Here is a 25,747-nt window from a genome sequence, read left to right on the forward strand (position 1 = left end):
ATGTCTCCTGCCTTGGCAGGCTCTGTTTAGGTGTCTGGGAGCAGGACTGGAGGATGTCTGGCTCTGAGCCATGACCTGGGACAGACCGGGCCCCCAGTTTGGCATTCCTCGGTTGGCAAATGCCCAGGCTTCGCTGTAGTGTCCCCACCCCAGCATCCTGTTCTCTGCTTGGTCTCTAATGACGTACTCGAAACATGCTGGCCTGCGAGTACGTCATGGAAAAGTCGGCTCTGGGGCTCTTTGTAGCCGAGCCAAAGTTCTGAACTCTAGAAACCCCTTTGAGAGAAACTTTCAGTACTACGCTGCCAGGGCCTGTGCTGTACGGCATGACTTGGCATGACCTCAGGCGATTTGGCACGCAGGCCCGGCCTTACTGCCTCTCCAGCGTGAGCTGAGGGGTAACGTGCAGAGTCAGCCTGCGAAAAATCCCTCACCTCATTGCCTTAAATGTTTGGAATTCTACCTCACAGATGAACCAGCGTTCCCAAGACTCTTTGTTTTCAAAGGATTCTACTCAAAGTCCAAATACTCGTTTTCAAAGGATTCTACTCAAAGTCCAAATACTCGTTTGTTTCAGGGATTTGGGGAGGGAGCTCATGTTTAATAGCAGCTGCTGGGGGCTGGACGTGTATGCGTGTGACTTCTTCATCAACCGTCTTTAGCAAATGCTTGGTGGGCCTCTGAAGGGCCAGGAGCTTGTCTCAGGGGCACCTGCTGGGGCCTGGTGGGGTGTCCAAGGTAGACTAGATATGAGCATGTGGACGGAGCCGGGTTAAAGCATTTTGTCTAGCACTGACTTTGAAGGTAGAAATACCGAGTTCCGGTCACTTTACTTTTCAGAACATGTATCTCTTGAGGTGGTTTTCATCAACCCTGACCCACAGGCAGCTCCGGACAGAGATGAGGGCACTACTTCCTGGTTTGTTCGTGTAAGGAAATCTAATTATTCGCAGCAAGATGGCCTTCTAGAGTTGGTTTCACAGACTTATTTCTTTTTTGCGGTTCAGGGATTCATCAGTTGGTTTTGAGATCACCTCCCTTTCTTAGTAACTCTGGCCATAGGAGTATTTTTGAATTAGTTGAATGTTCGTTAACCTTGTGACCTCAGTGACGTTTGCTGGAATGTAACTGAGGAAGTGGATGATCCTGCCTCGCTGGCGATGGGAATTTGGGGATCATGTCGCAAAGCCTTATTGGCCATGGTGTAGAACCAGGGGAATCAACTCAGGTAAGGGGTATTTTCCGCTGCGTCCTCCTAATGTGAGAGCCATGCTTGGACCCCAAAGACTTCTAGAGTAGAGCTTTGCATATGGATCATGTGGGGATCGTCCTAAAACGAATTTTCAGATGCAGTAGGCTGGGGCCGGGGCCTGAGAATCTGCATTCCTGACAAGCTCCCTGGTGATGTTGATGCTGCTGGTGGACCACCACTTTGAGTGGCAAGGTTCCGGAACAGTGATTCTTCTCCCCCCCCCCATTCCCCCCAACGTCAGGCTTGAACTCATGATCTTAAGATCAAGACTGGAGCTGAACTCTATGACCCAGCCATTGCACTACTGGGTATTTACCCCAAAGATACAGATGTAGTGAAGAGAAGGGCCATATGCACCCCAATGTTCATAGCAGCATTGTCCACAATAGCCAAATCGTGGAAAGAACCGAGATGCTCTTCAATAGACAAATGGATTAAGAAGTTGTGGTCCATATATACAATGGAATATTACTCAGCTATCAGAAAGAACGAGTTCTCAACATTTGCTGCAACATGGACCGCACTGGAGGACATAATGCTAAGTGAAATAAGTCAAGCAGAGAAAGACAATTATCATATGATTTCTCTCATCTATGGAACATAAGAACTAGGATGATCGGTAGGGGAAGAAAGGGATAAAGAAAGGGGGGGTAATCAGAAGGGGGAATGAACCATGAGAGACTATGGACTATGAGAAACAAACTGAGGGCTTCAGAGGGGAGGGGGGTGGGGGAATGGGATAGACTGGTGATGGGTAGTGAGGAGGGCACGTATTGCATGGTGCACTGGGTGTTATACGCAATTAATGAAGCATTGAGCTGTACATCGGAAACCAGGGATGTACTGTATGGTGACTAACATAATATAATAAAAAAATAAATAAAATAAAAAAAAAAGAAACAAAAACATGGGAACCAAAAACTAAAAAAAAAAAAAAAAAAAAAAAAAAGACTGGAGCTGAGACCAAGATCCAGATGCTTAACCGACTGAGCCACCCAGATGCCCCTAGAAGTGTTTCTTAAAATATGGTGTACACACCAGCAGCCATAGCACCAAGAAGCCTGTTAGAAATGCAAATTCTTGTCACCCCCCTCCAGATGGACAGAATCAGAAATTCTGAAAGTGGGGCCCAGGGGCTGGGTTTTCACAGAAGCTGCACGTGATTCTGGTATCCGCTCAAGTTCGAGAACCTCCACTATTTACGAAATGAATTACTCGTCACCCTTTAGTGTAACACATTCCAATACTTAATAATCCTTTGCTGCTGGGAGGTCTCCCTTGGGTCTAGCCTCAAATCATTTTGCATAATTACTGCAGGTATTTTAGGCCTTCTTGAAGTAGTCTGTTAAAAGTCCTCATCATAGAATTTTAGGCCTAGAAGGAACTCCAAGATGTGTTCTGATTCCTTTTCCCCAGGCTGCATGCTCCGCTATGAACCTTGTCCACCTTTGAGCTTTCAAAGGAGCTGGTGGAAAACATTAGAGTACAAGTTAAGTTGAAGAAATATCTGTAATCCACTCGTTGTGATATTTTATCAGTGCCCATCGCTTCTGTGTCAGAGGTTTGGATCATTCTATTTTCTTCAATTTGGAGTTTAAGGATATTTTTATACTGCTTTAGAGCTTCAAGTCCTATACTAGTGTTATTTAAAAATTTTCCTAAAAAGGACAGCAGTGGGAAAGAATAATTAAACTTTATAGGAGCTTTTAAACAGTTTTATTGGATTTGAGATTAAACAGAGGCTTGGGGAGCTTGTTCTAAGGACAGTGAATGTGTAGGAGCTAACAATTGTCATGGATTGCTATAGAAGAGGGGAGCACTGGATGGATGTGAGGGCCACAGGGAGCTTTCCAGAAGGCGAAGGAAACAGAGAGGTTTCAGAGCCAGGCAATAATCCTTGCTGTATTGAACTTTTCATACTGGATTATATTCAAAAACTCTGACTATGGGGATGAAGGGTATAAACTCCTCTCTCTTCCAGGCTGTGAGTTTCTGATAAATGGGGACACCCTAATGACTATATGACTGAATGAAAGTAGGCAAATTCAGTCCAAAAAGTGGCGTACCTTTATTGCTAGAAGGCTTTCTGGCGGAGGGGCAGTCAAGCAGCAAGGTGCACCAAGGCCTTTGTACCTTAACTCAGAGGAGCCAAACCAAGTTTCCCATTTAGACATTTGGAGCATCTTTTCCTAGTTGTGTGTCTAGATACGGGTGCGAGAAGTCTCCTCCACTCCCCAGTTCCTGGAAGCAGCTGGCTAAAACAACCATTTGCAAATGAAGGGTAACTCACGAACTCTTAGAAGTCTTGACTCTGGTGCAAGATTTTCCAGCTTCCCCACTGTCAGGGCCTACCCGACATTAACATCTAATGTTCCACAGGTATTTGTACATGGTCCTTGCGAATACACACGGAAATCCCTCAAAGAATGCCATTTTAATTGTTTTTCCTAGTACGGAGTTTTCAAGTTGAGCAAAAAGACGTATCTCCAGGGGCACCTGGGTGGCACAGCGGTTAAGCGTCTGCCTTCGGCTCAGGGCGTGATCCCGGCGTTATGGGATCGAGCCCCACATCAGGCTCCTCTGCTATGAGCCTGCTTCTTCCTCTCCCACTCCCCCTGCTTGTGTTCCTTCTCTCGCTGGCTGTCTCTATCTCTGTCGAATAAATAAATAAAAAATCTTAAAAAAAAAAAAAAAGACATATCTCCAGATAATTGTGAAAAAAGGCCCAGACAAATGCATAACTACAAAGAATAATGACCAGGAAAATCACAGTGGGATAGAGCATGGTCAGTGTTCACTCCAAAGGACTTAAGATATATGCGTTTGGACAGACTGAACAACCCGCTGATTTTGACCTAAGTCAATGACCCAATGGTAACAAAAGCTCTATCAAAGAAATTGGGCCACAGCCATCAATTGCTTAACTCATGAATGTGTAACATTAGAAACTTTTCATGGAGTGTGGGGTGTAAGGAAAGAAAGATGAGGTGGCATTTTTATCCAAGTAGGGCATGTGCTAACTGCTAAATGTTGAGGGTTCTTTCTAGTCTGTGGCCGTACATTACTGGTTGGCCACGTTCTCCAACTTGAAGAAGCTTAGAGAATTTAGAGTCAACCTCCAGTTATTCAGGGCTCGACCCTCACATTTGGAAACCGGTCAGGATCCTGGCTTTTCTTCTTTCCAACACTTAATCCCTCTCCCTTCCCCACCCCCCCCCCATCCCCCATCTCTTTTTGGACCTTCCCATGCTCATTAGGCAATTCAAATAAAGGCTGGGCAAAGAATATAACATGAAAAAAAATAATGGGTGAAACTAAAATTTATAAAATTGATCATTAATCCTGAATTTGGAATTGATGTGGGTAGGAAGAAATTGAGGCCCTTGGCCAAATATGTTATTTGTTTATTGATCGTCATCAACCAATGAATGAATTGTTATTTGCCCATCAACACCTTGAGTAATGTAATGATTTGGTTTTTTGTAATTATAAACGTCGTTAAGATATAAAAAATGTGCCATTGGTTGTCATTTAGATAGACAATAAATTTGTCCCAAGTGCAGAAGTGTCCCAAGTGTTCCCATATGCCTAGCCACATGGATCATTCTCCCCACTCCCAAACCCTTAATGAATCAAGATAGCAAAACTGTACCTGTCCCGCGGTGTCATACAGCCCGAGCAAGTGTTGCTTGCCTCCCACTGTCACAGTAACTAGGGGAGAAGAGAAGAAAAGAGTCCATAAATGCAGGCTTTCATCAGGAGGCTTCACATTTCTCCATGCCAGTGTCTTCCTGGGCAGTAAGGAGAAGCATATGCCTCACGCATGTATATTCTAAACCAAGCTGACAGCATGATTTCCAAATGAAAGGTAACCTTGGCCTGCAGTGAGAGCAGATGGGCTCAGTCAAGTCCAAATTTCTCAACCGAGTTGAATATTATTGGAGCCACAAGGGCACTCTGGGGGCTACTCATGGATCCCTATTAGGCCCTCGAATATCAAGCTCTTGAAAAGGATGCTGGACCCTTTCTTGGTTCGGTTATTTTTTTCTTTTGTTTCGTTCGAGCCGCCTTTCAGGGTACAGAACTCTGTGAGCAACTTCTGTGTTCGAAATCTCTCTGTTTCGGTCTGTGTCTGAAATGTCAATAAAATCATGAAAACCAACGATAGTAACCCGCCTGCATATTTTATAGTCTATAAGGCAAAGCTAATAATGAAACGAGAAGGGCTTCACATTAATCTTTTTAAAAGCTTTTTTTTTTTTAAATTAAATAGTCCAGTGTTTTAGCGCACCTGATTCATTAGAATATTGAAAGTTAGGGCAGGAGGAGATGTTGCCGGGTTTGCTTTCATAGACCTGAAGGGTGTACACAGTGCGCAAAGTGGACGGTTTGATTTACCCAGCAGGCTTACTGCTGTCCAAAAGGGAGAAGGAATAGAGGGATACCGACCACTCTGTACATGTCTGGAGATGAAATAAAGTCTCAACGTGAAACTAAGCTGAGATGGAACACATGGAATGCAAAAGGAATACAACCTCATGGTGAATGCAAAGAGGGAATTTAAATTCTCCCCTCCCCCCATTTAATCTCTTTTTAGAAAAAGGAAGTAAAGTGTGAGGGAGAATATGATTTTTCCCCCCACTTGATCGAAAAATGTGCAAATGCCGTGTAAAGACCAGTTTTGGTTCCTCCCAGCATTAGCTGTGCAGGAAAGAAAGTTCTGTGCAGTAGCCTGTATGGCGGCTCCCCGCACACGCCGCCGCCCCGTTCTCCGGCCTGTTGCTCAGACTTGCTGATTCAGGACCCACTGGACTCTTGTTCGGTTTCAGGTTCCTGGGCTACCTGGATGCCAGGTCCCCCTCAATGGCTCATTCTCTGAAAAGCGCTCATTTAAAAGCGCTGCCTCCGGAGACACCAGGGACGATTTTTCTCGTCTGCCCCGATCCACGTGTGTTCAGCTTGCGCACGGGGCTGCCGTCGCTCCCTCGGGGGTGCTTTCAAGTGTGTCTGCGGGCGGGGTGAACCCAGCTCCATGCGGGGCGATGCTGACAGGAGAGGGGCTTGCAAACACTGAGGTCCTTCCCCGTCAGGCAAGCCGTGGGAGCGGAGGTGACACCGAGCGGCCCCAGATGGTCCTGTTCTGTTTTCCTCTCCCCGCAGGCTTGGAGCCCGTCAGATGTGCTTTCTTTAATGACCGATTGACTACCTAGTCATGGGTCAGGAATGAAGGGAAGAGAGCCAACCGTGACAACATGGAATTTCCTGCCTCTGCTGAGCCCAGGCCGGGCGGGTCAGGCGCGGCTGTTCTGGAGACCCTCCTGGAGCGTCCCCGACCTACGGGCCCAGGGCCCTCTGTGCAGGGAGCGCCAGATGCCTGTCATCCTCCGGCCCCTGTGGGCCCTGCAGAGGTTCCTCAGCAGTGGCTCCGACCTTTGTCACAGGAGCCCTGTCGGCTCTATGGACCAGGACCCTCTGGCCCACCCCTTGCTCCTGCCGCAGCTTTGGCTGCAGGGAATTGCGCCGGCCCGAGGACGTGCCAGCCCAGGGAGGCCACTCTGGGGGAGGAGACGGTGGGCAGACACTTCCCTTCTGTCTGTCCTTCCCTGACTCCAGGGTTGATCGGCTCCTGGACTGCGCTCAGTGCTGGGAGGAGAAAGACCGGCTAGAATTTCTCCTGTCCTGGAGGGTGGGGGAGGGGATCGCGGGCAAGGCCTGGGCACCATGCCACGTGGTAAACACCACGCTGGGGCGGCGTGGAGGGCTGTGGGAGCACACAGTAGGGCCACCGCTGTATTACTGTGTGTGTGTGCGTGTGTGCGGGTGCTGGTAGGGGTGGGAACGTGCAGGGCGTACACACACACACACACACACACACAAATGCTCTGCTGAGCTTCATCAGAGGAGGCTTTCTGGAGGACAGGTCTAAGCTGCGCCCCAGGGGCGGCTGCAAGTCACTCAGGGCGCACTGGGGGAGGGACAGGGGGTGGTTCACCAGCTACCCCGGATTTACTGGGGGAGGTGAGCACGCAGGGTCTGGCTGTCCTGACTCACTAATTTAGATCTTTTCTGAAGGCTTTCTGAAGCTACGGAAGTCCGGAGTTCTTTTTCCAAAGAAAGGGAAAGAGAAGGAATCGAAATAATTCCCTCGTACTAAAGGAAAAACGGTGGGAGGAGCGGGGAGAGCATTTTTCAGGTGGAAGTCTCGCTGGCTTTCAGCTTTGCTGGCTAGTGGCTGTCTACTCTGTGTATTTGGTCAGCCCTAGTGGAAGAATCCTAAAGGAAGGGGCAGAGCTTGTACCTCTAGCCCTGACAACCACTGTTATTCTCGCTTTTCTGCCCTGTCAGTCTCCCATTTTATTGGGAGGGAGACAAGTAGATCCCACAGATGATGCTAGGGGACACGAAGGCACAGACCCAACCAAGGATTCCCCATGCCGTCGAGAGTGCCCATGGCTCTGCAAGTCCTTATCTTAAAGGAGCAGTGGATGCCTTACTGCTTGCCAAGCTGTATCCTACGAAGTTCCTCAGTCTGGAACCCGATGAGTCACGACAGCACGGAAGGAAGGTAGGCCCTACGATGTTGCACGTAAATGTGGTGAGGTTGAACGAGCAGGATCTTTTAAGTCAGATGGTTCTGTTTGATACCTAGCTTTGCTCTTCCCCATCTGAGTGACCTTGGGAAACTCACCTAACATCTCTGAGCCCCTCCTTTCTTATTTGTTACAAATGGGGGATAATATCACCTACCAAAGAGAACACCTGTAAAGAGCATATTAAATGAGAAAATGCCTGGCACACAGCCTGGTCCATAGTAAGCGCTGAGCAATTATTACCTCTCCTCCTTCCACAAATGCTTCCTGAACCTTTCGTAAGAACAGGGGTCTGCCAGTCTTGTGCCTTACTGAATCCCCAGTGCTCATTAACTGGTACAAAAATTCATAATATTTGTGAATTACTGGTCACTTTTTAAAAGAGATTTTATTTATTTATTTGAGAAAGAGTGAGCCAGAGAGATCACAGAGGGAGAGGCAGAGGGAGAAGCAGACTCACCACTGAGCAGGGAGCCTGACATGGGGCTTGATCCCAGGACCCTGAGATCATGACCTGAGCTGAAGGCAGACGCTTAACCGACTGAGCCACCCAGGCCACCCCTGCTGGTCACTTCCTACCCTAAATGATAGCTATTTAGATCTATGTCTTGTATCTCCCACTGGATGGGAAGACCCTTGAGGACAGACTGTCCATGCTTCCTGTCCTTCATGGTACACAGCACAGTTCCTTGTATATGCGGCTGAGGCTGAGCACATGGTCCAGAAATGGACCACCAGGGGCAAATCACATGGAAGAAAGTCCTTCAAAATGCTCCGAGCTGGCTGCGGCTTGGAGCTCCCTGGCAAGACACTGCTGGGAAGCACCTGCCGCCAGCAAATCTGCCTGGCAGACCGGTCAGGCTACAGTCCCAGATCCCCGGGGCTATTCTTGGAGCTATGAGAGTTGTTTACTGAGTTTAGAGAGCTTTGAAAGACAGTGGGTCAAATGACTTGCTAATGGCTCCGTTGGTTCTCTCGATAAAGTGTGAAAAGTTGTCAGTGACCTGTTAAGATATAAAATGAAGGCCTTCTTCTCCAAATCCATTAAATGCTTTGCTTCCTTGTGCTTCTTTGCACAGATGGGAGTGGTTCCTTTTGTGAGCTGGACGAGGTGCTACTGAAGTCTAAGTCAGGGGTTGGCTCTCTTGAGGACCAGTTAGTTTCACCCAGAAAGAAAATGTCCCAGGCGGGCTCTGAGCCTGCTCCCCTCGGCATTTCAGTCACCTCGTGTCTGGCCCTGCTTGTCATTTGCAAACCTGGATGAGGAAGTGTTGGTCGTCCCGTAAGCCAGCTCAGACCCTCAGCCCAGCTCATCAGCAGCACGAGAAACCTGATCCAGAGTCCCTCCCTTGCTAGGTGGTGAGCTGGCCATCTCATCGGCCAAGAGCATACTTTTTTTTTTTTTAGAGATTTTATTTATTTATTTGACAGAGAGACAGCCAGCAAGAGAGGGAACACAAGCAGGAGTGGGAAAGGAAGAAGCAGGCTCCCAGAGGAGGAGCCTGATGCGGGGCTTGATCCCATAACGCCAGGATCACGCCCTGAGCCGAAGGCAGACGGTTAATGACTGAGCCACCCAGGCGCCCAAGAGCAGACTTTTGGAGTCAGCATGATGCCTAGATGATGCACTCAAAGAACTGGAATGGTGGAAATGCCAGGTCAGCTGGGAGGAAGCCACCCTTTCATTCCCAGCACCTAGCCAGCTGTCTTCATGGCTCACGTTGAGTGTATCTGTTTGGAAGGGAGGATGGGGCAGACCCGACGAGGTGTGAGCATGTAACACCGTAAAGGTGCTATTTTGGAGGAAGAAACACTAGATGAGATACAAAGCAGGAAATAGAATTTTAAGAAAGTTAAAAACATGGCTCTCATGTAAATTTAGGGTGAAGAGATGTCAAAGATTTATTAACTCATCGATGAGAGAAGCAGTAAGATGACAATCTTACACAAGGAGCTGACATTTATAGGTACTTAAATAGCAGAAGGTCGGGATGAAGTGACTTGGTTCAACGGGAAACGTGTTGTTGTCCTATGGAAAAGATAACCTTCCATGTTGTCTTTTCTACTGAACAGGAATTCTGGGCGTGTCTACCTGACAAGATTTACGAGTTAACATGCACCTTCGGAAAGTCTAAGCTTTTAGTTAGCAGAATCACACAAAAGTACACCCCCTAGATTATTAATCCCTGGGGGAGGGTGCCCCAGCCTGACAGCGAAAGGACAGTTTTGTGCTCTTGGCCTCATACCCAAGTTCCGATCATTTTGTTCATGTCTGAATCCAAGGCCATGCCTTGCGACTCATTTAGTGAGATGTTGGGCAAGCCAGTAGGTCTCTCTCACCTGGAAAATGAACAAATCATGTTTACCCTAAGGGGGCATAAGAACCCTTTCTGAGCTGTTCAAAAGCCAGGGGTAATCATCACAACCATCTGTCCGTGTCTAGGGGGCCGTAAGAAATGGAGAGGTTAAATGAAAATTCTCGATTCTGACCCTCCTCACGCTTAGCTGACTAGACATCTCCAGGAGCAGCCTGACCTTTCCCCTCTCTGAACTGACCCTCATCCCCCACTCTTCTTCCTTTTTGGAAGAGCCCACTGTCTGGGGCAGTGACCTTCCTAGTCCCCCTGGCCACTCCTAGGAGCTGCTTGTCCGTGTAAGGGACCGACTCAGAAACAGCTGAGATTTTCTTCAAATTAAAGTAAGTTAGAAAACAGTATAAAACTAGAAATAATATATTTTCCTAAATATGAGTGGTGGTGAATTCCTTTCTGGTCAGTTCCAAACTTCCAACATACACGATCCTCTTCCCGCGGCTTGAAACCTTTCTCACCTATTTACACCGGCCCACCCCGGCCAGCTCTTTCCCCTTCTTTGCAAGGAATGCTTCTGGTTTGCTGAGCAGCAGGCTCTCCCTCTCCCTCCACCCTCCCTCCCCCTCCAAATAAAAGCTGCCTGGGGAAGTCTCTTTTCAATGTGTGGGCATGAGGTCTTGTTTCTGCAGAACGTAGACCAAGGAGAAGACCCAACAGGCTACCTGAGAATCTGTTAGGACTCTAATGCGAGGGCTTGTTGTTGTTAGGTCTGTATATGTGTCCTGCAACAATGAGAATCCCATGTGAACAGGGTACCACCTGTCTGCATACATCTTCCATCCCTGGTCACGTTTCTTTTTCCTTTAGGCATTTAGGTATTATGACAGGGGATTGGGTTTGTAGTTATTACAAGTGGTCACCTCCCTGGATTTTAAGGCAGAAGAACTGGTTGGAACTGTGGACTCACTGCAAATGAACTCTGGGAGCTTGAGCAAGCCACGGCTTCCCTAAGTCTTGATTTTCTTATGGGAGGTTTGGGGAGCAAAAGAGAGCATGAGTATGACGATTTTGTACAGTAAAGCTCACACAGGTGAAAGGTGGCATCACTGAACAAATGGCTTCTTAAAGAACGGCACTTTTGAGGACAGAGCTTGTGGGAATGAAGTCGCCTTGGTTCTGGGGGTGGGGTACGCCTTCAGGAAAGCTCTGCCCTTGCCATACTTGTCTGATGATGGAAGAGAAGAAGGGGGGGGCAGAGCTTGTTTAGTTCTAGGACTCTTGGAGCCAAATGGGGATGAACACACTAACAGTGTGTTCCTGTCAAGGGTTTTCAAGGAATTTCAAAAAGCCATGATTCCGTGACGTCCACATTCTGGAATTTCAGAGTTCTGCTTGGCCTCACTTTTCCTCCCACAACATTCATTTGGTCTCCACATCCTGCCAGTTCTACCTGCTCGGCAGCTCGGGACTCTGAGTCCTCTTTACCATCCTTGCAGCTGTCCCTGTGCGGCCCCTACCTCCCAGCCTTGTCAGTTGCCAAGGCCTCCTTCCTAATCCGCATCCGGTCCCCAGGCTCAGCTGCTGTCCTTTCCTTCCTGCCACCAGCGTTCGTGCAGCTGTGCCTCCCGAGCATCTCCAAGATAAACTTCAAATACCTTCCAAGAGTATACAGAGTCCTTGTAATCCGGCCCTGGCTTACCCTTCCAGCTCTTTCATTTTTTTTACCCTCCAGCGATCCAAACTTCTTGCAATCTATTAGCCTCATGATGCCTTTGCTGAAGCTGTTCCCTCTGGAATTCTGCAAAAAGAAATTCTGGAATGCTTTCTCCGCACTTGTCAGTCTGGAAAACTCCCACAACCATAAAACTCCCTTCCACAACTTTTTCTTGATTCCCTCCAAATACTAAGCCTCTCTCCGTGCCTCCTTGCTCACTGGGCCATGCAGCGCTGCGTAGTAATAGTAGTAGTAGTCTCACGTCTCAGAGTTCGGCATGGGCCTGCCCTGTAACTCCACAAATACTGGTTGAGTGACTGAAAAGGGCATTAAACTCTACCCAGACTGAAGGTTTTCTGTGAGACATTTATTTTCTGTAGATGAGTCTTTGGCATTTCCCAAAGGGTCACCATGAGCTTTTCTGTACAGTAACCGGCAGGATGGGGTCACCAGCAATGGCTTCCTTGGCTGGAGCTGGCAGACCTGCCGTGAGAGGGTCCCCTGGCAGTGGGCGCTGCTGGGTGGGATCTGTGCTTGGAGCCCTCTGCCACTTTTCCAGGCAACTCTCACCAGCCATGGGGCTGCCGGATTCTAGGCCAGTAGGGCAGGACCACTGCCAAGGTGCCCGGAGGTTCACTGGGGCCGTGGAAGCCATAGTAGCCAGGTAGCTTGGCATAAGCCACAGAGTACAGGGGAGATGTCTTTTAATTAGACTCTGGAAAGAAGTGACTGAATGATAAGTGAAGCCTGCTCACAGGGGCTTATTGTGGCAAACCAGAGCATGCTCTTTGCAGGATCCCCTGCAAAAGAGACACTTAAAAAAATACCAGCTTCTTCATAAGTTGCTTAAAAAAACCTCACAAGTATTGGGCTTGCATTGAGGTATGATGGAATAGATGCCTAAGGTGGAGGCAGAAACGTGCAATTTTAGCCTTTGGACTCAGTGAGCGAAATGTTTCATAGCAGCCACCAGGGGGAGCTAGTTAAAAACACGGATTCCCTGGTTTCACACCCCGCCCCTAGGATTTTGAGGAAATAGGTGTGGGATGGGACCCACATGTCTGTACTTTAATCAAGCTCTTCAGGAGACTGATTCGGATCTGAACCTCTGTTTCCTCATCTTTAAGATGAGACTAATGACATATCGATGACTCTAGAGTATCCGGTTCACTTTAGACAGGCATTGCGAATATTAGATGAGGTAATACGTGGGAAAATCGTAAAGTTTACAGAATGCTACACAGATACTATCTTTTTGGCCACGTCTGACCTACAATACGGGAACGAGGCACTGTGGGTTTAAGGGCGCTGTCCCCTCCGTGTCTAGAAATAGTCACTGTGGAAACGCGAACAGCTGGGTGGTGATGAAAGTGGAATAGTGTGTTCCTGTGAAGAATTTTCAAAGAATTATTGGGCCATAAAAATTCTATCAGGTACCAGCTATAACTAGTTAGAAAATGTGATGGAAAGTATCCTTTTCACAATGACAACAAAAACTGTAAAGTGTCTAGTAATGTGCACGACCTTTCTGGAAAAAGCTCTCCGTGGAGCGACATAAAAGAGGGACATGGAGAAACGTGGATTTGGGCGGGAAGCTCCGTATTAAAAAGATGTTAGGATCTTTGAACTGGGAACACAACGGAGTGATTACAGTCGTTCTATGGAAAATGATATTGGTGAGAAGAGCTAATAATTTAAAAAATGACAGGATAACTGGGTTAATATATATTAACATGGATTATAAAGTTATACTAATTATAGAAGCATAGCACCAGCAGGAGACTCAATCAAGCAGGAATCTCAGCCACAGAGCTGATGCTTCCTGTGTAAGGATTTAGTATACAAGTGGCAGTGGGAAAAGACAAAGTAGTCAATATATTGTATTTCGACAGTCGGTTACTATTTGGAAATAAACAGCAGGTGAAGAACACTGTAAAGAAAATGATCGATGTATTTGATTTTAAAAAAAGAAAGAAAGGTAAGTGTACTGGGAAAAAAATGGTCACGCTGTACGAAGGTTAAAGAAGGTTATCTTTGATACATAGGGTGTATTCTAATCAATAAGAATAGTAATTAATCCAAAGAAAAGAAATAAAGAATATGTACAATTTACAAATAAATTAAGGGCCCGTGAATACTGGAATGAAAATATTCAAGTTAAACAAGATGCCATCTCTGGCCTATCACATGGACAAAGAGGAAGAGAATGGGACCCAGTGTTGGTGAATTCATGTAGGTGTGGGCGCTGTTGCTCTGATGGAGAAATTGTAAATTGGTTCAAGTTTTCTTGCAAGCCATATGTCAGTATAGATCAAACACCTAAACATGGGTCTGTCTCTGACTCAGCAATTTCTATTTCTACTGTGCATTCCCAGGAAGAATCCTACATGTGCACAACAATATAAATATATAAGACAATTTATCACCAAAGTATTTATAATTTGCTGACAGTGGGAAAAAACCTAAAAGTTCAATAATCAGGGATTGGTCCTCTCGAGTTATGGATCAACCTTACAATGTAAACTTTTATTTTATTTTACATTTTTAAAAGATTTATTTATTTATCCTAGAGGGAGAAAGAGATTGGGGGCAGGGGCAGAGGGAGAGAGAGAATTTCAAGCAGACTCCATGCTGAGCATGGAGCCCAACGCGGGGCTCGATCTCATGACACTGAGATCAGACCTGAGCTGAAACCAAGAGTCTGATGCTCAACTGACTGTGTCACCCAGGTACCCCAAACTGCAGCCTTTTAAAGAATACTGAGAAGCGAGGTAAAATAGTGAGGATATAATATCTGATAGGAGATAAAATTCTACATTGCACATGTAAAAATATTTATAGAAAATACTTTTTATTTTTTCCGTACTTTGTTACCTTGAGCACAGAAGTCAGGAAAAAAATGGTATTTGGGTGCTCGCCAGTTGTGGTTATCGTGTTCTGATTATCACTGTTCTCTACAGGTTAGATTGAATGTCAGCTGGGTCGTCTCCCGTCATTTACATTCTCCCATTGCTTCTAGGTTCCCTCTCTGGTTTTGTCTTAGGCTCCTGCAGATTTATTTGAGGCTGTAGGACCAAGCTTCCATTTTTACGAGGAGGCACATGCGATGCTTGCTGCAGCGGAGGGTCAGAAACTCTCTTCCGGAGCAGCTCATCTTCTCCAGAGGATTATGATGAGCCCCTAAGCTCTACCTATCCTTGCATTTCAAAGGTACGGAGAAAATATTGTGCCTTTGAGGATGCTGGCATCTGCCGAAATGTATTACTAGTAAACCAAAACACGTGTATGGGCTGTAAAGACAAAAACAGTAAGTTGGCCCCAAATACCACCCTTTATTGACAAGGTCTAGGCCTAGTGAAATCCACCAGCCCAGCGGAGAGTTAGAGGATGTGTTCTGCTCTCAGTAACCTCTCTACCAAAGGATTGCAAGGTGATTTGGAGAACGTTAAACGATTTTTCTGTTTTATACTTTTGTGCGAAGTGGTTGTCCTAGATTATGTTTACTCATCTGCCTCTTTGTTATTCAGAAGCCTAGAATTTTAAGTACTCTTGTTTCTTTTCCTTTATTTATTGCATTTATTGTAGTCTAGTATCCCCAACAAAATAGGGGTTCTTCATAGTTTTATTTTTTGCTTCTTTTTTTAAAAAGATTATTTATTTATCTATTTGAGAGAGAGCGCATGCGTGTGTGCCCATGCACACACACACACACACACAAACACACACTCATCCATGCACTAGTGGGGGGCGGGGCCAGAGAGAGAGGGAGAAGCAGGCTCCCCTGCTGAGCAGGAAGCCTGATGTGGGACTCGATCCCAGGACCCTGAGACCATGGCCTGAGCCAAAGGCGGACACCTAACCGACTGAGCCACCCAGGCACTGTTTTTTTACTTCTGAACAACTGTCCAGAAATAATTAATATTTTCTGGTTAATTATGATCAAACGAGGATGTTTGTATGACAGTGTGAGGTAAAGCAGTTCTTGGAGCCTTTCTGTAATAAATATCAGTGAGACCACCTTGTAACTTCATTGTTTTTTCTCAATTTGTATAAGGTAATGTCTACCACTTTTATGTCCCTGTTCACATGTTTTTCCCCAACTATTTCTCCTCAAACCATCTAAAAATAAAGCTAAAGTTTTGGGAATGCTTATCAGCAACGCACAGTTCTGTTAAGGACAGGTCCATCGACAGTAGAGGGATGTGCTGAACGGAGCCTGTCATCAGGATTTGTGACACGCACTGTCACTCAAAGCTAGAAAGAAGCTTCGTATAAGGCTTGGTGCCTCCGGTCAACTGGGTCAGAGGCTTTGAATTCTTTTTTTTTTTTTTTTTAAAGATTTTATTTATTTATTTAACAGAGATAGAGACAGCCAGTGAGAGAGGGAACACAAGCAGGGGGAGTGGGAGAGGAAGAAGCAGGCTCACAGCGGAGGAGCCTGATGTGGGGCTCGATCCCACAACGCCGGGATCATGCCCTGAGCCGAAGGCAGACGCTTAACCGCTGTGCCACCCAGGCACCCCAGAGGCTTTGAATTCTTATTCTCAGTTTTGCCGATGCTTTTCTTGTCAACCATTCTGACCATAAGTGAAACATAAAGACACCAAAGGGGGATTCAAATCCTAAACCGTAGCACGGCTTCTTAAATTCATCTTCTCCGTATTTTTCAGAGCCTACCAACAGGCGTGAAGCTTTGCCCTATCCTCCACTCTTCACCAGCGCCCCTTCCGTAAATATTTTAGTCTTCTTTCTGCCAACACAAGGGAGCCCAAGGCTTGTGCGGTGCTCTCCATTGGGCTTTGGAGGGGAGGGACGCTGACTAGTCAAAGGTATTTTCTCTCTTCCATAGGAGGGGGAGTGGGAGCAGGAAGAGGGGGAAGGGGAAGATAATGCACATTTATAATTTAATATCCTTTCTTGTATCCCTGATGCATTTCTAATGCAGCTGTTTGTTTTATAGTGGGGGGAGGGTCACTTGCCGAACTCTAGCGTGATACTAACATCATGTCTTTCTCTTGGAACGCATAGATACTCGGGAGTTTAAACTACCACATTGTCAAGGACACCAGGGGTAGCTGGAATGGCAATTTCTCCCAGACCAGGAGGTTAAAGGCTCAAGGACTGAAAGGGGAATTAGAGATAAGATGATGGCCCTCTTCTGTCGTCTTAAATTGGTCAGAAGCAAAGTGAGGTTGTGCCAGTGGGAGTCATGAGGACCCAAGATCAGGCGGTTGACAGATACCTACGAATGGGGAAGGGTACTGTACCACAGAAGTGCAGGAGGGAGCCGGGTCCAGCAGCTGGAGGGCTCAGTCTCACCGGCCCGCTCACTGGTCTTCAAGAATTAAGGGGCTGGGGGCATAAGCACATTACTTAGTGGGGTCCCGCCAAGAGTGCAGCCTCTGGTGATGGCTGCTGCCTTCCTTGGTGGGAATTTGAGGCTTGGAAGGAACTGGTGCCAAAAACGAGGACCGTAAAAAGAGGAAATTATAAACAAGTAATCTTGAGGCTTGGAAAATGTTGTCTCATTCCCCTGGGTCATCACTGAGGGGAAATTGACCTCCAGATGTGAGAGCATGAGTAAAAGGAGGGAGGCGAGTGATTTGGGCAAGTGAGACCATGAAAAGGGCTGATTTGCTCAGTAATTTATTTCAACATTTCAGTAGATTGTACCCTGGCAGCTTGGAGCATAATGAAAACCAGTGTGTTTTCTTGGATGTGGGGATTTCTGAGTGTCTTTTTGAAGTTCTGTGACCTATTTTAAAATGTATGCTTCTGGACGTGTGGCCGTGTCTACTATTGCTGTCCGTCTGTCTGTCCAGCGTACGGGCCTGTGCAGTCCTGACTTCGGAGCAGCTGGTGAAGTCAGACACGTTTTGTTTGTCTGGATGAGCTCCCTTCACCCCATGCTCCGCCGTCTGGCTCAGTAACTGTTGTCCTTCTTTCCCGCCCCTTTATCAACATCTATCGTCCTCTGTTCCCCCACACATTGAAGTTCTACAAATGATTAATAACGGACTAGACTGTGAATTCCGTACAGGCAAAGACAAAGTTCTAGGATCTAGCAGTAATGGGTATTCAATAAATGGGTATTTGTTGAATGAATGGATAGCCTACAATCCACCCCCACAGCCCCCAAGGAGAGCACTCATTTTAAAGACGATCACGCCAAACTGACAAATCTCTAATAGGGATTTCAGGAGCATCTGATCGGTTGGAGGACAGTCTGTGCAGACTTGCAGCTTTCCTCACACTCAGGAAATCACAACAGAGCGTCCTGGTGATACTTTCTGGTGTAGATGCCAGGAGACACAATTGTGGAATTGAAACTGATCAATTCTAGAAAACAAGGAAAGCTATTGAGCCCAAGGCTTGGGCCCACTCCAAGATAGACAGGGATGGCGTGTGTGGCTAGTTCCAGCACTGACTGTTGAGACTACCCTGATCTGGTCTTGTGTGACATAAGGCAGCCCTTGAGGTTGTCAGTTTCAGGGTCTGGGGGAGCAGCCCAAGCCCTTAACCTCAACCTCTGCCAGGGACTGGCTCCACCATCACTCCAGCCACCATGCTGGGAGCCCTGTGGGGACAGTGCCGGCACCGCAGACCCTGCTTACAGATCTGACTCCGCAGCCAAGAAGGAGAGAGAGAAAAAAAACTACACACATCTGCTAATTATGTTCCAGATAGTTTTTTGGAAATATAGGGTTAGTGAGGGATAAATGAGCATTAACCATACCTCTCGAGACAAATTCACATTTTCTTTCTTTTTAAAAAATCATCTGGCTGATGTCAGCAAACAGCCGGCAAAGTTTTCTCTTTTAGACTTTGGTCTAAAGTGTAAAGGTCCGGTCTTCTGGCTGTCTGTGAGGTATAGCATTTGTGACTGGTTGTCATTGTATGATCCCAGGAAGAGTGAGAAGAGCTCAGCCTTACAAACCAGTAAGTGCTGACCCACCTAAAAATAGAAATGGCTGGAGGAAAGCAGAGATAGGCAAGAAGGGGGCAGTGGTCTAAACCAGTGAAAGAAAATACTAAAGAAACGATTTATGATGTTATCTAAAACCTATGTGCTTTTGAAGTATTCAGGTGAGTGTATTTTTAGCTGATAAGGGAATTCGGAATTGGCGTTTGCAGACAAATGACGGCCTGTGCTCTTGATTAACAAACAATTATCGATTGAATGACCCTTTGCAGGTCACCACCCTGAATTCTGAAGGGTTTTCACCTTGAGAATTACAGAGGCGTTGACCTTTTGTTCAAGAGTAAGGAAAGGCAAGAGAATAAACAATATACACAAAAAACCCAGAGCCCCCAGCAGGGCTAGAAAAATTATCTAAAAATACAGTCAAATTCTTCTTAAAGAGTTGTGGGAATTTCCTAATTTCTCTGTCAAAGATCTCATCTTCTCTTTCCTGTTCTTAGGAAATGCTTCTTACTTCATCTTCATGTCCCTGTTCTGATCCTGCTGCCTTTCTGGGAATGGGACTGCTGGAGTGACCGGAGGGCAGGAAATCCTAGGACTGGGGGTGGAAGGGGTGGGAGGGTCTGGAGGACCGCAGAGACGGGTGAGAGCTCCAGGCAGTGGGTGCGGGGGTGAGGAGGTTGGGGGGCAGAATAACAAAATAGTTCTTTCATCACAGTTGCATGCTCGAGGGCTATTGATTAGGAGGAAGCGATGTTTTAATCAGCTTTAGAAGTGTTCCTGGACTGCTTTTCCAGGGCCAAAAAGTATTTTTTATATCATGTCTTTCGACTTAACTGTTATAATAAAGGAGTTGGTTTGAGTGGATGGTTCCAGATACTGGAGACAGTTCTTCAATATTGTTTTAATCATATCCCAAATTCATACCTCGGCATATCCACAGACGCCTAATTTAGTGTAACAGTGGTAAAGCAGAATAACGATCTCCCAAAGGTAGATCTCCTAATTCCCCAAACCTGTCAATAGGTTACCTTATGCGGCAAAGGAGATTTTGTTAATGTGATTAAATTAAGGATCTTAGGTTGGGGAGATTTTCCCGGATTACCTGGTGGGCTCAATGTAGTCACACGTGTCCTTATAAGGGAAAGAGGGAGGCGGGGCGGGGGAGTCAGAGTCAGAGTCAAACTCGCCAGGACGGAGCAGAGGTTGGAGTGATATGAAGGGCTCCACAGAAGCTGGAAAAGGCCGAGAACAGACTTCTCCCGAGAGCCGGTAGGGAAGGTCTGCTGACACCTTGGTCATATTCTACGGAGATACATTTGGGACCTTCAGAAATGTAAGATGACAGGCTTGTGATTTGTTAAATAGAAAGCGACCACAGTGAACTTTATATTGTAAAATATCTACTAGTTAAATCCTTGCAAGTCAGTGATGTTTGGGGAGGGGGGACGTTCTTTCCCCTGACTTAAAGTTTCCACGTGAAGGGCATCAATTAGTGTTACCACTCTTGGCCTGACCTCCCCCAGGAGAGTGGAGAGCATGGGAATGGCGTGACTGGGAAGTGTGGGAGCAACACCCGGGCATGCCTTGCTTAGCCCTCCCTCTTCCCCTTTGGGAAACATCTGCCCAGAAAAGTAAACGTTCTGCTCTCTCTTTGGATGCAGAAGTTATTGTTTTCCAATGCTTGCTCGTGATGGATTAAGAAGCCCACTGTTACCCATGTGCCTAAGCCCATTCTAGTCTTTTTCTGTTGGATTCTTCTTTCTCTCTCTCAAGCAGGGAAAAGAGGTCTTATTTACTGAATCTGCTGAAACACAACTCATCACATAGATATGCTTTCTCTTTTTCCTTGAATAACTTATTTGTCATTATTTAATTTATTTATTACGTCTTGCTTAGTTCCAGAGAGTATTTAAGATGGCTTATAAATACATTATAATTAAAAAAGAGGAGCAGAGGGATAATGCAGGAAGGATCGATGAGATGAAAGTAGACTGGGGTGAGAGTCACGAGCGTCTCCGCCAGTGCTGGGAGGGGTTGAGGCTGGGGAAGTTCACAAATCTGACCGTGAACTTCTTATCCATCAAAGCGAAGAGGAAAGCCTAGCTGGTGAATGATTTATAGAATCATTGTGGAATCAAGATCGAATGATTTATGGGATATGATAGCAAAACACCAACAGGTCACTCAAGAGAAACATAACCATACCTAAAACTGGGACTGTGGAAAACTCCTCCTGGGTCTTCATAAAGGGAATGCCTATAGGAATGTACTGAATGGGATTCTAAAGACAGTTGAGTAAACATAGCCATGATCTATTTCTTACAATATCCCTCAGCGTAAGTAAATGGCACCGTAAAACACACTTCTTTTATTTACCTTGAATATTTACTGAGCATCTACTATGGGTCAGAGAAGGTGGTGCTGGGTGACCAGAACAGAATTGTCCTTGTCTTCAGGGAGCCTATGGTCTAGAGGGGGAGCCAGATAACGTAAAAATAACCCCACACTGGAAAGATATAAAATCAGGCACTCAGAGAGTGTAAAACATGGGACTCTCTGTAGATTAGGGGTCAGGGACAACCTCTTTGAGGAAGTGACTTTAAGCTGAGATTACAGCAGTAAGTAAAGTGAGCAAGGCAAAGAATATTTGTGTGTGTAGTGGGAAGAGATCAGGGGTGTGTGTGTGTGTGTGTGTGTGTGTGTGTGTGTGTGTTTAAGGGAGAGAGAACAACACGCACAGAAGCCCTGAGATGGAAAAGATGTGGAGGAAATGAAAGGTCGAGGTGGTCAGCGTGTAGTGGATGAGGGGTGCGAGCAGACAATGGCCTGGAGAGCTTGTGGGTTTTGTAGCATGAGCAGCGGGAAGCCTTTGAAGGTTTTTCAGGAAGGAAGTGACATGTTCTTATTTATATTTTAAGAAGCTCACCCTGGCTGCTTTGTGACAGCAGGCAAGAGAGAATTGGGAGCCTGTTCAAGTGGCCCAGGAAGATGGCCATGACTTAGCCCGGGTGATGGCAGCAGAGACGTGATGGGTCTACGGTGGCGGGGGCAAAAGCACATACAGATAGGTGGCTTGCTGTTGATCCAGACACCATTTCTACCTGTTTCTGAACTTGATTTAACCCTAAATCAATGTTAACTGTTTCTTAACTCACCGTAGCCTTTAAGTCAGTTACACGTGCAAATTGTACATGTTTCCTAGGAGACACTTCATCTCTAACAAGGTTGTACGTAGAGCAGAGGTTCTCAACGTGGCCTGCGCCCTGGACCAATGCTAACAGGATCTCTGAGGCTGAGACCTCGCATCGATATATCCGAAACCTCCCCAAGCGATCACACCGTGTGACCGAGATTAAGAACCTCTCGACTTAGAGCGTTAGATTGATGACGAGATGTAACATGTTGGGTGAGAATTAAATCCAATATATAATGTTGTAAACAAGGTGGAGAACGAATATTTCTACTAATGTGAGGTTTGGATGGAATTAACTCTTTGCAGTTTTCTCTAACCAGCTCTACATGGGGAAAATTAAATTGTGATCAACTGAGGAAACTCACATCCTTGCAAACACTTCAACTTTCAGTAGCTCTTGTCAAATTCATCTGAAGCCTTGAACGTATACAGAAAGGTGAATTCTTAGGCACTTCATGAATCTAAGTGTAGGCTAATTGGACATGAAAGGTTTTACTTCTAAATCACTGCCAGAGGCCAGCAATTTTGAGCATATGACAGCTGCTCGGTGGTGGTTTTTAACAGAAAAGTCAGCCTGAATTCTGTTGCTAGGGGAAAATTTCCAGGGCTTCACACTTGTTAGCCCTCATGTATCAGAAATGATTCATGCATGCACTGAGTTGTGAGTTCCCGTCCTCCTGCCAATTCTTCGGAGGCTATTAGCTCTGTGGGGACAGGGAGTGGAGTGGATGTATCTTGTTTCCTCCAGCACCAATTTCATACCTTCCTCTGTTTCCTTAAAGTGCCCTGAGCTTCTCAGCATTATGCAGAGGGCTCTGACTGGTTGCAAGAGTGAGCTGTGATTACTATAAGCCTGTCGCATAGTCTGTATCCCTTATTTTGTTGACTGGTTGGGAATTAGCACATGACCCAAGTCAGACCAATTGGGACCAACAAGACTCAATTCCAGGGTCCTTTACTTGAGCTATAGGAGAATGGACCTCCTTCTGGCAAAAGGGAGTAAGGAGATAGCTGCAGGAGCTACTGGTAGCCATTTGGAACTAGGAAAACAATTCTGACAGTGGAACCAGTGTTGATAAGGCAGGGCCGAAAGATGTTATTTGAGTCATGTGTCAAGTTTTTTCTAAAGCTAGGACTTGGGGCGCCTGGGTGGCTCGGTCGGTTAAGCCTCCGCCTTTGGCTCAGGTCATGATCCCAGGAAACTGGGATTGAGTCCTGCATCAGGCTTTCTGCTCAGCAGGGGAGTCGGCTTCCCCTTTCACTCTCCCTCCATGCTCTCCCTCTCTCTCTCTCTCAAATAAATAAATAAAATCCTTAAAAAAAAATAAAGCTAAGTCTCCCCCTGTAACTTGCAATGATGCAGGCATGCACTGTGTCCCTACTTCACTCTGGCTTCAACAGGATAATAAATGTTTGTTGAGTGAATGAGCGGTAAGCAGAGGAAAGCGAGCAAGATTAGGAGAGAAATCAGTATGGGATTTATGTAATTACAGAAGAAAAGGTCATTTTCAAAGATACCAAATCCCATCATTTTTCTGATTCTGAACTCTCAAATTAGCAAAGTACGGAATTTCCTTCTGATTACCTTACAATGACAAAGTGAGCTAAAATGGAAAAGAGCAGTAATAAACGATAATCTGGCCATGAGGTGGATGGGAGGGAGCAAATCATTTTCCATAACACTAGTATCAACGGGAATCTGACTCAGATTTAAAGCATGTAAGTCAATAAGTTCCCAAGCTGAAGTGTTTTATCATTTCCTTAGCTTTACAAACGGTTCACTTCGTTTAATCGCATTTGCCATGACATAAATTATCAAAATTTTGTCCATATATGAATTTATAGAGTCACTATATCGTGAAAGAAAATGTATTCACCTGTTTCAATACACTAATCAAAAGATAAACATACTTAGTCAATGATGCACATCATAATTTTTTACCTTATTGGGAGCTATAAGAATACTTTATATAAGGAAACTATCTCATTTCACCTATAACACGTAGGTGAGAAGAAAGCAAAGGAAAAAGATCTCTGTGATGACCAGTGATCAGACCAGTGACCTCTATGATAAGTTTTACCCAAGGACACATGCAAGCATGAGAAAGAGACAATTCACTTTTATAAATGAGAAAAAAAGATAGTTTTGCATTTGCCAATAGAAGCTTACATATAGTGTCTTCCAGAACACTATGCAATGAAAATTTTCATAATTTCTTCCCTTCTTGATTTTTTTTCTCTACTTTTTTTCACTATTCACTAGAGAAATCTAGATTCTGGGCCTGTAGGAAAGGGGGAGTAGACAGAGAAAATGATAAACAGAGGGGAGGCTCTGCAAAGGTTTTAATTTCAAACCTCATGCTTTGGAAACCCAGATACACTTGGTGAGCAGGTATCCGCCCCAGGAATACCGCTGTAGAACCAGGTACCCGTTGTAGGATGTACCCTTCCAAGGCTCCTGCTGAAGACACTTGTTGAGGGTCTAAGGAGCCACTATAACCCTGAGTGTCTACACGGAGAAAACCTCAGTGTATCATTCCACCACAATCTACACGAACTTCTTCTTTGATCACTCTACTCCATTCTTCGCTTCTTCTAACAATAAGGGCCAAGACCCATCTGTTCCTTGGGAACCTCCCTGATCGGCTCTACTTTCTGATCTCAGCCTTGTTCTGTATCCCCTTCCAAGTCTGTCTCCAGACCTGTGACGTGGAGCTGGGTAGGAGCACACGGAATAGTTAAAGGGAATGAATGGGCCTATTTCCACGGAAGGGCGGACTCTAAGATCTCTTATAAGCCGGTAAACAGATTTGTGATCTGAAGTCTGTGCAGGTGAATTTGCAACTTGGAATATAGTCCCCCCACCCCCTCAATGTTTAGGTTTCTAGGCTAGCCCACAACAGCACATGCTAAGCTGACTTGTATAAATGTATGTGAAAACAGGAGTAGGAAGTATTCTTACTCCACACGCTGTTAAACAGAAAAAAATGGTTAAAACTGTATCTCGAATCTTAGTGGTCAAAGGAGAGCTAGGTGCAAGAAACAGGAGGAGGGTGCTAAGAGGATTAATAATAGCTGACAGTCACTGCTTACTTGCCATGTGGGCACTGTGCTAAGTGCTCTATGTGAATCATCTCATTTAATTTCTCACTCTAACAGTTAAGAGGAAAAAAAGTCTCAGGTTATATGATTTCCCCAAGAACACACTAGTAGTAAGAGTCAGCAGGCTTGTCTGATTTCAAAGCCCAGGCTTTATCCACTCTGTGGTTTGGGTAGACATTCTGAAGAAAACTTTTGGAAACTTACCAGGCTCTTGATGTCACTGGCTTATTATTAAGGCCAATTTTCTTAAACACTCAGGACTCTTGACTTTTTTATCGCATGTCATCCTTTTAGCTTACACATGAAATGAGAGAGGAGAGCCTGAAAGAGAAAGATTTTGAAGCCCAAGGTGAAAGACGGGGGTTGAGATGACTGGAGGGAAGCAAGGACATGAGGAGAAGGTTGGGGGAATGAGTGCTGGAGAAGGTGATGGGAAACAGCATGGTGTTGAGCCCAGTTGCCTTGGTTGTGGTCAGGAGAGAGCTGCAGCTGCGGGAGGGGAGGGTGACACACTCCTAAACGGGGTCTTTGAAACACTGGGAGACCTTGCCCTAACTACGGAACCTCCTCCAGGGTTAGGAAAAGGTCATCAATCATCTAATAGTAACACCCGCTGCACGGCTAGTAGGTGTCAAAATGAGAATTAGAATCCAAGCCTG

At 45.8% G+C, this 25,747-nt stretch overlaps 1 protein-coding gene across 1 annotated transcript in view; it reads right to left on the reverse strand.

Annotated features, from left to right (window-relative positions):
- Positions 1-25,747, reverse strand: part of RHOJ (ras homolog family member J) — an 81,149-nt gene that overhangs the window by 18,758 nt on the left and 36,644 nt on the right. Inside the window, exon 2 of the mRNA XM_026486912.4 lies at positions 4,905-4,963. Within this exon, the coding sequence (XP_026342697.1) occupies positions 4,905-4,963 (59 nt within the window). The remainder of the gene's footprint in view (positions 1-4,904; positions 4,964-25,747) is intronic.

Source organism: Ursus arctos, unplaced genomic scaffold, assembly GCF_023065955.2.
Source record: "Ursus arctos isolate Adak ecotype North America unplaced genomic scaffold, UrsArc2.0 scaffold_25, whole genome shotgun sequence".
NCBI classification, from domain to species: domain Eukaryota; kingdom Metazoa; phylum Chordata; class Mammalia; order Carnivora; family Ursidae; genus Ursus; species Ursus arctos.